Source organism: Symphalangus syndactylus, chromosome 20 (genome assembly GCF_028878055.3).
Source record: "Symphalangus syndactylus isolate Jambi chromosome 20, NHGRI_mSymSyn1-v2.1_pri, whole genome shotgun sequence".
Taxonomy (NCBI): Eukaryota; Metazoa; Chordata; class Mammalia; order Primates; family Hylobatidae; genus Symphalangus; species Symphalangus syndactylus.
In genome coordinates this window covers 48117972-48134840 of record NC_072442.2, presented here as the reverse complement: position 1 = coordinate 48134840, position 16869 = coordinate 48117972, and the positions used below count along the sequence as shown (strand labels likewise).

Here is a 16869-nt window from a genome sequence, read left to right as displayed (position 1 = left end):
TAAATGCCATCTCTGAAACAAAAATGCAACTATTGTTAATGATTCTAATAGTAATAGGATACTCACTTCAATTGATGGAATGAATTTAAGAATTTAGGAGAGCAATACCCCAAATAAACTCAACTAGGACAAGCTGTCTCTGTTCAATATCACACTCAAAGCAATGCACAGCAACAAAGCATATCCCAAATTAACACTCTGGATGCTTGGTCTGGTGCCCATGCGAGGAAAAAATTCTAATTGTCAAATCATGTTCCTAAAAAGCTCTACTTTTAAATATTTTCATCTCAAGTAAGGAATAAGAAGCCACACAATGACACACATTGAGTATCTTGGGATACAGAGTTTAGACCAACATTATTCACTGACCTTTTCTATAAGGAGTTTCTTGCTCATTGTCACACATCTATTTAATCGTTCCTTGTATTTCTCTAGCATCTTTTGCTGTTCATCAATCTGCCGTCTCAAATCACAGTTGGCCTTCAATGAGAAAAAAATGTATAATTAGCTCCAAGGAAGAAGATTAACAGAAAAGCAGTTTCTAGGGAGAGAAAAAAAAAATCATTTCTATATGTTGTTTTATCAAAAGCAAAATTAATGTTCAAACAGGTAAGAAGTAACTATGTCTCAGAAAAAGTAAATAATTCATTCCTTTATTCTCTCATAACATATCATCTATTTGTAAATGATAAATTGAATTACTAACTTGGGCATGTTTTTCTACTGATCATATTTTGCTCCTGCCAATAACCAGTTACAGCTACTCTTGTAATCACAAACACCTAAGCTATCACAAAATAATAACTTAAAAAATGTTAAGGCTGGGAATCGTGGCTCATGCGTGCAATCCTAGCACTTTGGGAGGCCGAGGGGGGGCAGATGACTTGAGGTCAGGAGTTCAAGACCAGCCTGGCCTGTGTGGTCAAACCCCATCTCTACTAAATATAAAAAAATTAGCCACGTGTGGTGGCGGGAGCCTGTAATTCCAGCTACTCGGGAGGCTGAGGCGGGAGAATCGCTTGAACCCAAAGGCAAGGGTTGCAGTGAGCCACGATCACGCCACTGCACTCCAGCCTAGGTGACAGAGTGAGACTTCATCTCAAAAAAAAAAAAAAAAAATTAAACTACACATGTTTAAAATACAAAGAGTGATTAAGCACATACAAAAAAATTACTGAATTTTATGTTTGCTTTGTTCTTTTTCTAGTCGTATTTAAGAAAGATAAATTTGCATAAATGTTCCTCACCAGAGAAGCCAGGCACGCCCATGCCCACAAAAGACAGAACAAACAAACAAGGTCCTGGTTCAAGAATGCCAGAATGTAAATATACAGCTAATTTAGCTGTGGTCAGAAGCCTACAGTGTGGACTAAAAACTTAAAGCCTCCTGCAATAACAGAGAAGGAAAGAACCACTAACCCAAGGATGAATTTGACTTGCAAGTCCTGAATTTATCCCTTTTGTGTTAAAAAAAAAAAAAAAAAAAAAAAAGAGATCTCAGCTCTTCTAGCAAATAATGTTACCTCATAAAAACTCACTTAAATTATGAAAAAGAAAAATCTGTTATGTGTTTCTAAAATACTAAAAACCACAAACAGAAGATATCACACAATACTCAATTTTTGAGACTTTGTAGCTTCATTAAAATTTTTTATCATTTTTTATTTTGTATAATACAGCATCATTTTTAAAGTAACCCATGGGAAACAGCTTCTGTCTCCAAATGTTTCTCCTCTCCCCATCAGCATTAATTTCTTCCTGTTAGTTTTTGTACAGAACCATATTATCAAAGGCAGAGTGTAACTACATTTGGGTAAGTGTGATTACCAAATTCATACTAAAGAATCTACGAAGCAAAGATCATGTAATGTTTATGGAAAACCCAGTCTACTCATAAGGTGAGTGTTCCCTTGAAATCTATAACCAAATGTATGAAATCAATCAATCTCTTGGCAGTTATTTAAAATGTTAAGAATTCTAAGTTTTTGTGGCTTCTGACACTAATGTCTTCGAGGAGTTCATGTTTAAAGGAACAGCTGGTGGCTGGTGCGCGTGGCTCATGCCTATAATCTGAGCACTCTGGGAGGCCAAGGCAGGAGCATCGCTTGAGCCCAGGAGTTCAAGACCAGCCTCGGCAACATGGCAAAACCGTGTCTCTATAAAATTTCGAAAATTAGCCATGTGTGGTGGCATGCGCCTCTGATGCCAGCTGTTCGGGAGGCTGAGGATTGCTTGAGCCTGGGAGGTCGAGGCTGCAGCAAGCTGTGATTGCACCACAGCACTCCAGCCTGGGAGACAAAGCAAGGCACTGTGTCCTTTTTTTTAAAATTAAAAAAAAAAAAAAAAAAAAAAAAAAAAAAGCAGCTGGCTAGTAGCCCCCAATGTAGCCAAACCCAACATCTCACTAAAATGGCAAAATTCAATGAATGATGTCTGAAAGAATATACAAGACATGTAGTCTTTCCCTCACTGTCGATCCTCCAGATCTTCTAGAAGCACAAGTTCTAATCAACCTAAAAACAAGGCAGCTGCCCTCTGTGTCTTCCTTTTTTACTTATTTACTCCTTTAGTACTGCTCTACATACAAATAAAGACTGCAACAGTCTGAAGACGACGGAGTAGAAGGGGCAGTGGTGAGTGAAGGAAACATACTGCTTCTTAGAAAACATAAGCAAACATTTTTTTAAAACTCCTAAAGCAGTACCAAGTTAGGATTCAAGTTTTTCTCATACTCTGTCATCTCAATCTTAAAGTCAGATGATGGAGAAAGGCACGCCCACAATTCTTAGTACAGCAGAGCTTCTCTGTACAAAACCCTGACAGATACTGGAATTTGGCAAGGAGCTTTTTACACCCACAAACCATTTCATTATAAATCTTCGATGGCAATTCAACCAGCACCCAAATGAATAAAAACAGGAATAAGAGCAACTCCATGCAAGTATACACATCCGAACAATGAAAAATACAACACAGTGCTGAGACTACACATGGGTCTCCTCATTCAAAGACAGAGAAAAGGAAATAAAAATAACATTAGTAAATAAAAACAACAACAAAAAAAATAGGCCCAAGGAATACAGAAAATCAGCTTGAAAACAATGAAAATGATCACCCACAGAAATCAAAAGAACATTTTAGAATACTTCTTGTCATATTTCATAAAACGCAAAAAGACATGATATCTAGGAAATAGGAACCAAAAACCCTAGAGAATATACAGAATGGGGTAAGAAAGTATATTAGATGAGGGAAAAAAGCAGGGAAATTTAAAATGTAAATAATAGGCCTGGCATGGTGGCTCACGTCTGTTATCCCAGCACTTTGGGAGGCCAAGGCAGGAGGATTGATTGAGCCCAAGAGTTCAAGACCAGCCTGGGCAACACAGTGAGACCCAGTTCCTACAAAAAATAAAAAAATTAGCCAAGCACAGTGGCATGTGCCTGTAGTCCCAGCTATTCAGGAGGCTGAAGTGAGAGGACTGCTTGAGCCTGGGAGATGAAGGCTGCAGTGAGCCATGACGGTGCCATTGCACCCAGCCTGGGCGACAGCAAGACACTGTCTCAAAAAATAAAAATGTAAACAATAAAATCAAAATTCACATGAGCTGCAGTAAATGCCAGAAATATATGGAAGACAGTGTTTAATGAGATTCAGAAGAAAGGGGCAATCACATTAAAATGAGACATAACGTGTTAGAAATAAAGGAGAGAAATCAGAGATTCAAGCTAAGAGTCAAGAAGAAACAAATATAAAGAGGGATAAAAGCATAGTTAGACATAATCACACATTTTCCAAATAAAAATATATAAACCCACATATAGATACACCCTGGGGTAATATTTAATAAATTACGGTGTTTGCTGCTTTGGTCATGAACTTCTCTGAAATACTAAATGCTTGAAAAACTGAAGGAGAAACAGAGAGAGAGAATGTGTGTTATATTTGAGAGGCAGAACGAACAGAACAAGGGGTTATGACACAAAAATCCTGCACACAGTGTTGTCTTTTCATGGGAGGGCAAAAGAGAATTCTCAGGTGTGCAAGGCAGAGAAAATTTAACACTGACAAATCCTTGCTGAAAAATAATCACTTAAAAATGTACCACCATCAACAGATAAAACAAAAACTATAAATAAAAAAATACTGTTGATAAGCTTTGAAATCAGTTGAATAAACAAGTCTAACAATGACTACAAATTTGGTCATAAAGCTGCCTCTGCCTACATAAGAACTTAGTATCATATATAGCAGTAAAAATAATTTAATAATAATAATATAGGCCAAGCGCAGTGACTCACGCCTGTAATCCCAGCACTTTGGCAGACCAAGGCAGGCTGATCACTGCAGGTCAGGAGTTCGAGACCAGCGTGGCCAATATGGCAAAAACCCATCTCTACTAAAAATACAAAAATTAGCCAGGCATTGTGGTGCATGCCTGTAATCCCAGCTACTTGGGAGGCAGAGGCAGGAGAATCACTTGAACTTGGGTGACAAAGTGAGACTGTCTCAAAAAATTAATTAATTAATTAATAATATAAACAGCCAAATGTAGTGGCGCATGCCTATAGTCCCAGCTACTTGGGAGGCCGAGGTGGGAGGATCACATCAGGCGGGGACTGGGGAGGGCACAGCTTGCAAGACTGCGCCACCGCACTCCAGCCTGGGTGACAGAGTGAGATCCTGTCTCAAGATAAATATATAAAATTAATAATAATAGCCGAGTACGGTAGCTCACGCCTGTAATCCCAGCACTTTGGGAGGCCGAAGCGGGTGGATCATGAGGTCAGGGGTTTAAGACCAGCCTGACCAACATGGTGAAACCCCGTCTCTACTAAATATACAAAAATTAGCTGGGCATGGTGGCGGGCGCCCGTAATCCCAGCTACTCAGGAGGCTGAGGCAGGAGAATTTCTTGAACCCGGGAGGTGGAGGTTGCAGTGAGCTGAGATCACACCACTGCACTTCAGCCTGGGCAACAGAGCAAGACTCTGTCTCAAAAAAAAAAAAAAATTAAGCTGGGCGCGGTGGCTCACGCCTGTAATCCCAGCACTTTGGGAGGCTGAGGCGGGTGGATCACGAGGTCAGGAGATCGAGACCACGGTGAAACCCCGTCTCTACTAAAAATACAAAAAAAATTAGCCGGGCGTGGTGGCGGGCGCCTGTAGTCCCAGCTACTCGGAGAGGCTGAGGCAGGAGAATGGCGTGAACCCGGGAGGCGGAGCTTGCAGTGAGCCGAGATTGCGCCACTGCACTCCAGCCTGGGTGACAGAGCAAGACTCCGTCTCAAAAAAAAAAAAAAAAAAAAAAAAAATTAGTAATAATATAAACACACCAGACTTTACTAATAAAGGCCAGACTTAGTTTAGCTATGTGCTGAATTCCATGTTTTATATAAAAAGGAGTCAAAATACACTATTTTACCCTATGTTTTTATTAAGTACAGAAATATAATACAAGTAAAAAAATTTTGGAGGTCAGATCATCATGAGTACAGTGACTTTTATAATCTGTATTATTAAACATAAATTCAAACAAAATTGTACCCAAAGCCTAATAAGAAAGACTGACAAAGGCAAGGCGACCGATCCCCACCTTGCTGTGTCACAGTAACCCTAGAGGTTTCAGGACCCTAAAGAGTCAGATTAACTACCACATTAGCACAAATAAGGATCAAACCTATACCTTCTAAATCACTAGAGAAGAGAAAAATGCTAGCCAATGTTATTCATAAATCGGTAACATTTATGTATATATTCATTTGTGTGTGTGTGTGTGTGTGTGTGTGTGTGTATACACACATATCTATTTCAAACAGCTCAAAATTACTGAAAAAAAATGTACCAAATGTTTAATCCCAATTAATGGAATTATGAGTGACATATTTTTCTGTATTTTGTAAAGAGCATATATAATATTTTTTTTCTTTTTTTGAGGCAGGGTCTTGCTCTGTTGTCCAGGCTGGAGTGCAGCAGCATGAACTTGGCTCACCGCAGCCTAGAGGTCCTGGGCTCAAGCATCTTCCCACCTCAGGCTCCCAGTAGCTGGGACCACAGACACACCACCATGCCTGGCAAACTTTGTATTCTTTTATAGAAATGGGGTCTTGCTGTGTCATGCATGCTGGTTTCGAACCCCTGGTCTCAAGCAATCCTCCTGCCTCAGCCTCCCAAAGTGGCAGGTATGGACCACCATGCCCGGTCCTTTTTACTTTCTTATTTTTTTTTTTGAGATGAAGTATCACTCTGTCGCCCAGGCTGGAATGCAGCGGTGCAATCTCGGCTCACTGCAACCTCCGCCTCCCAGGCTCAAGTGATTCTCCTGTCTCAGCCTCCCAAGTAGCTGGGACTACAGCCGCTTGCCACTACACCAGGATACTGTTTTATATTTTTTTAGTAGAGACAGGGTTTCTTTTCACCATGTTGGCCAGGCTGGTCTCAAACTCCTGACCTCAAGTGATCCACCTGCCTTGGCCTCCCAAAGTGCTGGGATTACAGGTGTGAACCACCATGTCCGGCCCTTTCTACTCTTTAAAAAGTATGAGTCAGTCATGCCAAATTGCATATTCAAAATATATTGATAAAGTATTTTCTAGCGGTATCTATTTAATTCCAGATGAAGCATTTTAAAGGTTTATTTTGTAAGCACAAAAAAGTTTGGGTGAGTAGGTTATAAAAGGTACAAAAAGCGAAATGGGCTAAAAAGTCCTTTGAAATAGCTTATAAAATTCAACAATATTAAAATAACTTCTCTGGAATGGGAAAACAACACTTTATACTAATTCCCACAGTTCTAGATGAAATATAACACTCCACATATCTATTTCTCCAATATAAATTCAATCATTAAAATACTACAGTATAAGATTTCCAATTTAAAGGTAGTGTTTAGAATGCAGGAATCTGATTCCTACTCAGATTCCCTCAATTAAAGAAAAATACCCAAATGTTTATTGTTTCATTGTTATTTGGCTATAGTAATTACTTCTATGATATGTACATAATCCAAATATACATAACAAATGGTGCTTGCTATAAAATCTCTTACCACATTTTAATACTTACTCTTAATAAATCATCTATTCTTCCCTCCTTCTTCTCTAAGTCAGAATTCTTACTGTTTTCTAGTGCAGATATTTTTTCTATTGTGAGGTCCGACTACAGAGACAAAGGTAAAACAAATTTAGGATTAGTCTCAACATATTATATGTCATCACACTCTTCTCATTACCTTTCTCAGGGGGTAAAAAGCACTTGCTCACACAAATGGCCTAGAATCACATGGCTTAAGAAATGAAATCTGCTTGTCTCATCTCATTCTTCAAGTCCTCTGCTGGGTTCCTTATGTCCCACTACACCTACACTTCAAACACATGTTAATTCTGGAATCAAATGTATGAATTCTCACTACTGTGCACTGAACAATGTAGAAACACGTTACTCCAGAAATGAAACTAACTTTGAATAGAAAAGGATCTCACAGGAGACTTGACACAACTCTCTAAGGAACAAATGCGCCATCTGGTGGAAACAGAGAGCAATCAGAAGGGAAAAGAAGAAGCTACCTGAGTGCTCAACTATCTAACTGAACTGTACAAGAGCTGGTGATTTAGATAAAATTCAAATGTGCTCCAGGGAGTTGTATACCTCTTGAGATTTAAGAAATTCTCCTAGATTGCCAACGATCCTGTCTTGAAAATAATATATATAGTATCAAAAGAGGCTTCAAGAAAACCCAGTATACTCAAAACTACAAAATGGACGCTATAGCCACCATCCTTTGCAGATACAATCCTCAAATGTTCAGAACGCTCCCTAAATTAAAGAGTTTCTGAACACAATTTCAGGAGTAAACCATGTTGGTATCTCACATCTGAGAGAAGTTTAGCCAGGTATAAATAAGTAAACAGGAAAAGGAATACATTAACTACTTAAGGAATACATTAATTACTACAGTAAGCAGGAAAAGGAATAAATTAAGGAATTAACATTTATTGAAAGCCTACTACAAGTACACTACTAATAAACATTTTGTATATACTGTCTGAGATCATGAGAATCAACCACATTTTCACAGATGATTTGTACTAAGAAAAACTGAGGCCCAGGCCAGAATGAATTTAAGCCACAGTGCCAGAATCTGAACTTAAGCCTTCAAAGTGTAGGTACTTTTCTTCTGTGGAATACTGTAGGAAACTTTCCTTAACATCATGCTTTAGCATAAGCATTTCTGCTACAATACACCGGAAGAGTAAAGAAAAGCCTCAAAAAATTAAAGCACCTTCCAAAGGACTTTAAATACCCATAATGCAAGTTCTGAATATAATACACACAAATAATGAGGTGGTCAGAGAAATACAGAGAAGTCAGAGAAGAATGACAGACTACACAGGTTAGCCCTTATTCTTACACAGCAGGTATGCCCCTCGATTGATTATCGATCACCAACCTACCTGGGTCTGTCTGTGCTGGATGGAGATCTGTTTTTGGGAGCTGCAGGAATGCTCTGTGTTGCCAGATCCCGTAGATGAGGGACTGTTTTGCTGAGCCTACAATAAAGGTGCATTACCAATCACAGGAAAGTTTGGCATCTTTTTCCACAAACACTTGTATTAATGCAAACAACTCCATAATTTGAATCTCCACAATACAAACCCCTTCTCATGAAAGTGAGAAGTCAGGGCCACGTGGCCAAGAAGTAAAACAATCCAAATATGAGACAAAGGGCTGGACATGGTGGTTTATACCAAGTTCCTGTAAACAGGTTTAAAGTATCAAATGCTTACAAATAAATTTTTAAAGTATGAAAATTAGAGAAAATGAAAAGTTATTCCTGTAATAAGTTGCCTTTTTCACTTGTATTTTCATATGCTTTAGTCAGAAAAGGCTAGTGAAGCATCCAATGCACAGGGGCTGCACATAAAGGACTGTGAACCACTATTCAGAATAGTCTCCTAAACACACAAACATTATCCATGAACACGCAGCGGTCTAAAATCCAGGTTGATTTCTAATACCGTCACTTGCTGACTGGGCATTCTAAGGCATTTTAAATGTATATGGTTTAGGTTCTATAATATAATTAACCTGAATAGGTTAATAACCTGAATAGGTTAATTATATTATATTCTCAATAGTACTTTTTTTTTTTTTGAGACGGAGTCTCGCTCTGTCACCCAGGCTGGAGTGCAGTGGCGCAATGTGGGCTCACTGCAAGCTCCGCCTCCCAGGTTCATGCCATTCTCCTGCCTCAGCCTCCCGAGTAGCTGGGACTACAGGCACCTGCCACCACGCCTGGCTAATTTTTTGTATGTTTAGTGGAGACGGGGTTTCACTGTGTTAGCCAGGATGGTCTTGATCTCCTGACCTCGTGATATGCCCACCTCGGCCTCCCAAAGTGCTGGGATTACAGGCGTGAGCCACCACGCCCAGCCTAATAGTACTTTTTAAAACAAGGTAAAACTGCAGCTAACAAAGTATGACCCATCACAGATGTAAGTAGAAAATAATTCAATATTCTGAGAATCATGGAATAGTAAAAATACAGTACTACTATCTCATCAGAGAATACAGCATTTCCACATGTGAATTTCTTCTGATACTTTCTACATATTCTTTTGATTATTGTTCTTACTCATTAACATATTAACAATGGTATAACCACCATCTATTGAACAAGTTACTGTAACCTAAATGCTTCACTGTCATTGTCACACATTAATTCTTACAAAATCCTATAAGGAGGCTGGGTCAGGTGGCTCACCTGTAATCCTAGCACTTTGGGAGGCTGAATCAGGTGGATCACTTGAGGCCAGAAGCTCGAGACCAGCCTGGCCAACATGGCAAAACCCCACCTTACTAAAAATACAAAAATTAGCTAGGCACGGTGATGCACACCTGTAATCCCAGCTACTCAAGAGGCTGAGGCAGGAGAATTGCTTGAGCCTGGGAGGCGGAGGTTGCAGTGAGACGAGATCACACCACTGCACTCCAGCCCGGGTGACAGAGCAAGACTCTGTCCTATAAGGTGGTTGTAATTATTAGTTCCATTTTACAGATAAATAAAATAAAAATCAGAGATATTAAGTACCTATGTGGGTTCACAGAGCTAGTAGGTGGGGGAACCAGAACTGGGGGTTGTGTCCACAATAACTGCTCTCAATGACCACAGTAGACTGTTACCACCACCCTGTGAACAAACTAGCACTTCCTACACACGATTTCATTGAAGGCTCACAACAGCCTTATCAGATAGGCAGCATTATTAACGCCATTTTAATGTATCCATTCAATGACTATTTATTAAGTACTCCCTATGTCTAAGCACTGTGCTAGGTGCTAGGTGCACATGGCCAAGAGAAACCACAGACCCAGTCCTTACTCTGCCTTAATGAAGCTTACAATCCAAAAGAAGATTTACTAAACACTTGGTAAATATTTGTTGAAAGAAACTGTTGAATAAACAATTATATAATAAATACACAATCGCAATTAGGATAAGTGCTAAAAGAGCATTTAACAAGGCACATAACCTAATTTAGAGGGTCAGGGATAAACCTTTAAAAAGTTTATGGTTTGAGACTGAGCACAATGGCTCATGCCTGTAATCCTAGCACTTTGGGAGGCCGAGGCGGGTGGATGACCTGGTCAGGAATTCAAGACCAGCCTGGCCAACATGGTGAAACCCCATCTCTACTGGAAATACAAAAAATTAGCCGGCCGCAGTGGTGCACGCCTGTAATTCCAGCTACTCGGGAGGCTGAGGCAGAACAATCACTTGAACCTGGGAGTCGGAGCGTGCAGTGAGCCAAGATTGTGTCACTTCACTCCAGCCTGGGCAACAAAGCGAGACTTCATCTCAAAAAAAAAAAAAAAAAAAAAAAAAAGTTTATGATTTGAGGCTGGGTGTGGTGGCTCAGGCATATAATCCCAGCACTTTGGGAGGCTGAGGCAGGTGGATCAGCTAAGGTCAGAAGTTGAAGACTAGCCTGGCCAACATGGTGAAACCTCATCTCTACTAAAAAAAAAAAAAAAAAAAAAAAATACAAAACAAAAATAATTAGCCAGGCGTGGTGGTGGGCGCCTGTAATCCCAGCTACTCAGGAGGCTGGGGCAGGAGAATCGCTTGAGCCCGGGGCGGGGAGGTTGCGATGAGCTCAGATCATGCCACTGCACTCCAGCCTGGGTGACAGAGCAAGACTCTCTGTCTTGCGGTGGGGGTCGCAGGGGGAGTGCCAAGTCTATATAATTCCAAATAACTAAAAATGTTCTCTACTCTAGAATGCAGCAAATCTAATCTTTCCTTACTAATTAAGGGTCATCATTATGAACCTCAAGTATTATAATGCACTAGGATACAAGCATTCTTTCCTTCAGTTATCATTTGATTGCTTTTACAATCCTCTCCTTTTACAATGTGTTTCTATTTTTTATTTTTATTTTTTTACTTTTATTTTATTTTTTTTTTTGAGATGGAGTCTCACTCTGTCGCTCAGGCTGGAGTGCAGTGGCACGATCTCGGCTCACTGCAAGCTCTGCCTCCCAGGTTCACGCCATTCTCCTGACTCAGCCTCCCGAGTAGCTGGGATTACAGGCGCCCGCCACCACTCCCCAGCTAATTTTTTGTATTTTTTTTTTAGTAGAGACGGGGTTTTCACCGTGTTAGCCAGGATGGTCTCGATCTCCTGACCTCATGATCCGCCCACCTCAGCCTCCCAAAGTGCTGGGATTACAGGCGTGAGCCACCGCGCCCGGCCCTACAATGTGTTTCTATACAAATGACTGTTTGAACTATATTTATAATAAGAACGAATAAGAATCAAATGATTAGACTGGGCGCAGTGGCTCACGTCTGTAATCCTAGCACTTTGGGAGGCCGAGGTGGGCGGATCATGAGGTCAGGAGTTCAAGACCAGCCTGGCCAACATGGTGAAACCCCGTCTCTACTAAACATACAAAAAAAAAATCTGGGCGTAGGGGCGGGTGCCTATAATCCCAGCTACTCGGGAGGCTGAGGCAGGAGAATTGCTTTAACCCAGGAGGCGGAGGTTGCAGTGAGCCGAGATCATGCCACTGCACTCCAGCCAGGGCGACAGAGCAAGACTCCGTCTCAAAAAAAAAAAAAAAAAAAAAAAAGAAAACAATCAAATGATTAAAAGACACTTCTACAGATTTCTAGATATATGGTATATTGGTTTAAATATGCTTATATCTGATTCTAAGTTTTCTTCCAGTAAACTGACGGTGTTAGAAAGTGATTTAGTGAGATATTTCTAAATTAAAGCTCACATAGGGCCGGGTGCAGTGGCTCATGCCTGTAATCCTGTCACTTTGGGAGGCCAGGGAAGGCAGATCACGAGGTCAGGAGTTCAAGACCAGCCTGGCCAATATGGTGAAACCACGTCTCTACTAAAAATATAAAAAATTAGCCAGGTGTGGTGATGCACGCCTGTAGTCCCAGCTACTTGGGAGGCTGAGGCAGGAGAATCACTCGAACCTGGCAGGCAGAGGATGTAGTGAGTTGAGTCACCACTGCACTCCAGCCTGGGTGACAGAGTGAGACTCCGACTCAAAAAAATAAAAATAAAAATAAAAAAGACACACACACACATACACACACACACACACACATATATATGGCCCAATGATAAGTAAAATGCAAAAGTTAACTGAGGAAGTAGGCAGTTAGGAAGTTCAAAGTGTGTGCACTTAACTTCTGTGGAATACCATAAACAAAAAACAGTGTGCGCACTTTCCTTAACACCATGCTGCAGTATAAGCATTTCTGCTCCAATACACTAGAAGGGGAAAGAAAAGCCTCAAAAACTTAAAGCACGTTCCAAAGGACTTTAAATACCCATAATGCAAGTTCTGAATATAATACAAACAATGAGATACCATCAGAGAAATAGAGAAGACAAAGGGGAATCACAGACTATCTAAGGTTAGCATTTATTCCTATGCAGCAAATATACCCCTCCACTGGTTATTGATCATCAGCCTACCCGGGTCTGTCTGTGCTGGATAGAGATCTGCTTTTGGGAGTTGTAGGAATGGCTCTGTGTTGCCAGATCCCATAGAAGAGGGATCTAAAAGGCCCTTTGCAGATTTCTTGATATATGGTATATGGGTTTAAATATGCTTATTTCTGATTCTAAGTTGTCTTCCAGCAAACTAAGGTGTTAGAAAGTGATTGTGATGTTTCCAAATTAAAGCTTTCTGTAAAAGTACACATATAAATAGCTCATTGATAAGTAAAAATGCAAAAGTTAACTGAGGAAGTAGGCAGTTAGGAAATTCCTCAGTTGGGAAGCAGAAAATCCTCATGAAAATGAAAACAATGTTTTCAAAAGGTAAAAGGTACTACACAATATAGGGAATTCATGTGACAATGCTCAGATCTGTTAGAGAAAAAAATGCTGTAAATCTAGAAATGCAAAACTGGAAAACAAAGAGACTATGTTACCAAAAAGAAAAAAAAAAAATCCATGCCAACAACCTATATTAATCACTCTAATCCCTCATTCAGCTAAGCTAAATACATTTTCAAGACAACCCCAACAGCACAAACAGAAAAATCCAAGATGAAAAAACAATACCTAATCATAGAGTTAAAACAGATAATTGAATAAACAACTCTAAAAGTAAAGTATCAGTTTAGCCCTTGATTTTCAATATTTTATAGTATGAAATGACAAACTGCTTTGGTTCATTTCATAAACTGAAACTCTGCATTTAGATAACTGTATTAAAGGGTCTTATGAAAAAAATAAAATAGGTTCAGAGAAGATCAAAAGGATACTGTAGCTACAAAAATTTAAAAAGTAAAGAACATGAATAATTAAATTGACAAAATAAGATTATCAAAGTTTAAAAATTTAATAGGTGGGTTAAATATCAAAATGGACACAGCTGAATACACAGCCAGTAACCTAAAAGACAATGTCAAGAAAATCTCCCAGAAGAGGCCGGGTGCAGTGTCTCACGCCTGTAATCCCAGCACTTTGGGAGGCTGAGGCGGGTGGATCACCTGAGGTCAGGAGTTCGAGACCAGCCTGGCCAACATGGTGAAACCCCGTCTCTACTAAAAATATTTTTAAAAATTAGCTGGGTGTGGTGGTATGTGCCTATAGTCCCAGCTACTCGGGAGGCTGAGGCAGGAGAATTGCTTGAACCCGGGTGGCAGAGGTGCAGAGGTTGCAGTGAGCCAAGATTGTGCCACTGCACTCCAGCCTGGGTGACAGGGCGAGACTCAGTCTCAAAAAAAAAAAAAAAAAAAAAAAAAAAGAAAATAAGAAAATCTCCCAGAAGACAAAACAAAAGGTTAAATGGAGCACAAAAGAAAAGAAACATGAATAGCACAGAGACCCTGAAACTATCTAATGGCTTTCTAGAGTAAAGAACAGAGGAAATGAAATAATCAAAGAAACAGTAAAACAAAATTTCTCTGAAATAAAAAACCCTTTCCATTATTTAAAAACAAAAAACAATCACCAAACTCAGAATAGGGAACTTTCTCAGCCAGGTGCAGTGGCTCACGCCTATAATCATAGTACTTTGGGAGGCCAAGGAGAGCTGACAGCTTGAGCTCAGGAGTTCCAGACCAGCCTGGCCAACATGGCAAAACCCTGTCTCTACAAAAGAAATCAGGGCATGGTGTGATGGCTCATGCCTGTAATCCCAGCATTCGGGGAGGCCAAGGCGGGCAGATCACTTGAGGTCAGGAGTTCAAGACCAGCCTAGCCAACATGGTGAAACTCCGTCTCTACTAAAGATACAAAAATTAGCCAGGCACAGTGGTGTGCGCCTGTAATCCCAGCTACTCAGAAGGCTGAGGCAGGAGAATTGCTTGAATCCAGGAGGCAGAGGTTGCACTGAACCGAGATCCATGCCACCGCACTCCAGCCTCAGTGACAAAGGAAGACTTTGCTCAAAAAACAAACAAAACAAACAAACAAACAAAAAATCAGCCGGGCATGGTGGCACGCACCTGTAGTCCCAGCTATTTGGTGAGGCTGAGGTGGGAGGATGGCTTGGGCCCAAGCAGTTGAGGCTGTAGTGAGCCACAATCAGGCCACTGCACTCCAACAGCCTGGGTGACAAAATGAGACCCCGTCTTTAAAAAAAAAAAAAAAAAAAAAAAAGAGAGGAACTTTCTTAACCAAAAAAATGACCACCTCTGAAAAACATACAGTAAACATGCTACTTTTTCTCTTTTTTTCTGAGACAGTCTCTTGCTCTGTCACCCAGGCTGGAGTGCAGTGGCACAATCTCAGCTCACTGCAACCTCCGTCTCCTGGGTTCAGGCAATTCACCTGCCTCAGCCTCCCAAATAACTGGGATTATAGGTGCACACCACCACGCCTGGCTAATGTAATATTTATTTTTAAAGACCTCACATTTCCCTTAAAAATCATGAACGAGAAAGACAACGATGTCCCAGAAAAACTGGATGATACCTTTTTAACCTTAGCTAATATGTTTACACACAGAATTTTCTTTACAATTAACGTTTGAAAACTTGCTTAAACCTTTAAAACAATCCCAGCACTTTGGGAAGCTGAGGTGAGTGAATCACAAGATCAGGAGTTCAAGACCAGCCTGGTCAACATGGTGAAACCCCATCTCTACTAAAAATACAAAAAATTAGTTGGGTGTAGTGGCAGGTGCCTATAATCCCAGCTACTCGGGAGGCTGAGGCAGGAGAATCGCTTGAACCCGGGAGGCGGAGGTTGCAGTGAGCTGAGATCGCACCACTGCACTCCAGCCTAGGTGAAAGAGCAAGACCCGATCATGATAGATCAACATACAAAAATCAATTGTATTCCTATACTCTGGCAATGAGCAATCTGAAAATAAAACTAAGAAAACTATTCCATTTACAATAGCGTAAAAAGAATAAATATTTCGGAATAATTTTAACAAAAGAAATATAGGACTACATATTGCAAGTTGCAAAACATTGTTGAAAGAAATCAAAGGGTCCTAAATAGATATTTTGTGTTCATGGATTGAAAGACTTAATACTGTTAAAAAGGCAATACTTCTCAAATTGATCTACGGATTCAACAGAATTGCTATCAAATCCTATCTGGTTTATTTATAGAAACTGAAAGGCTGATCTTAAAAATCACAGGGAAATGCAACAGATCCCAAACAGCCAATACAATCTTGAAACCCAAAAAGTTGGAAGGCTTGCACTTGCCAATTTCAAGACTTATTACAAAGCTACAGTTATTCAGACAGTGTGGTCCTGGCATAAAGACAGGTGATATGGTTTGGCTCTGTGTCCCCACCCAAATTTCATGTCGAATTGTACTCCTCATATGTCAGGGGAAGGGTCTGGTGGGAGCTGATTGGATCACGAGGGCATATTTCCCGCTTGCTGTTCTCATGATAGTGAGTGAGTTCTCATGAGATCTGATGGTTTAAAAGTGCATGGCACTTTCCCTTTCACTCTCTCACTCTCTTTCCTGAGAAGAAGGTGCTTGCTTCTCCTTAACCTTCTCCCATGATTGTAAGTTTCCTGAGGCCTCCCAGTCATGCTTCCTGTTAAGCCTGCAGAACTATGAGTTAATTAAATCTCTTTTCTTCATAAATTACCCAGTCTCAGGTAGTTCTTTGTAGCAGTGTGAGAATGGGCTAATATAACAAACATACAGATGGAGCAGGATTCAGAGTCCATAAATAAACCCCTTGCTGTAAGTCAGTTGATTTTTTAAAATGGTGCCGACGGTTCAATGGTAAAAGCACAGTATTTTCAACAAATGGTGCTGGGACAATAGGATATACACATGCAAAAAAAATGAAGTTGGAACTCCTTCCTCATACCACACACAAAAATTAACACAAGACGGAAAAAAGACCTAAA

General features: G+C 40.2%; 1 protein-coding gene across 24 annotated transcripts in view; it reads right to left on the bottom strand.

Moving 5' to 3' along the window:
* Nucleotides 1-16869, bottom strand: part of TLK2 (tousled like kinase 2) — a 156320-nt gene that overhangs the window by 53378 nt on the left and 86073 nt on the right. For all 24 annotated transcript variants that reach the window (XM_063629311.1, XM_063629307.1, XM_063629313.1 and 21 more), the window contains 3 exons: nt 8453-8548; nt 7065-7157; nt 370-480 (listed from right to left, as the gene is read on the bottom strand). In XM_063629311.1, the coding sequence (XP_063485381.1) occupies nt 370-480; nt 7065-7157; nt 8453-8548 (300 nt within the window). The remainder of the gene's footprint in view (nt 1-369; nt 481-7064; nt 7158-8452; nt 8549-16869) is intronic.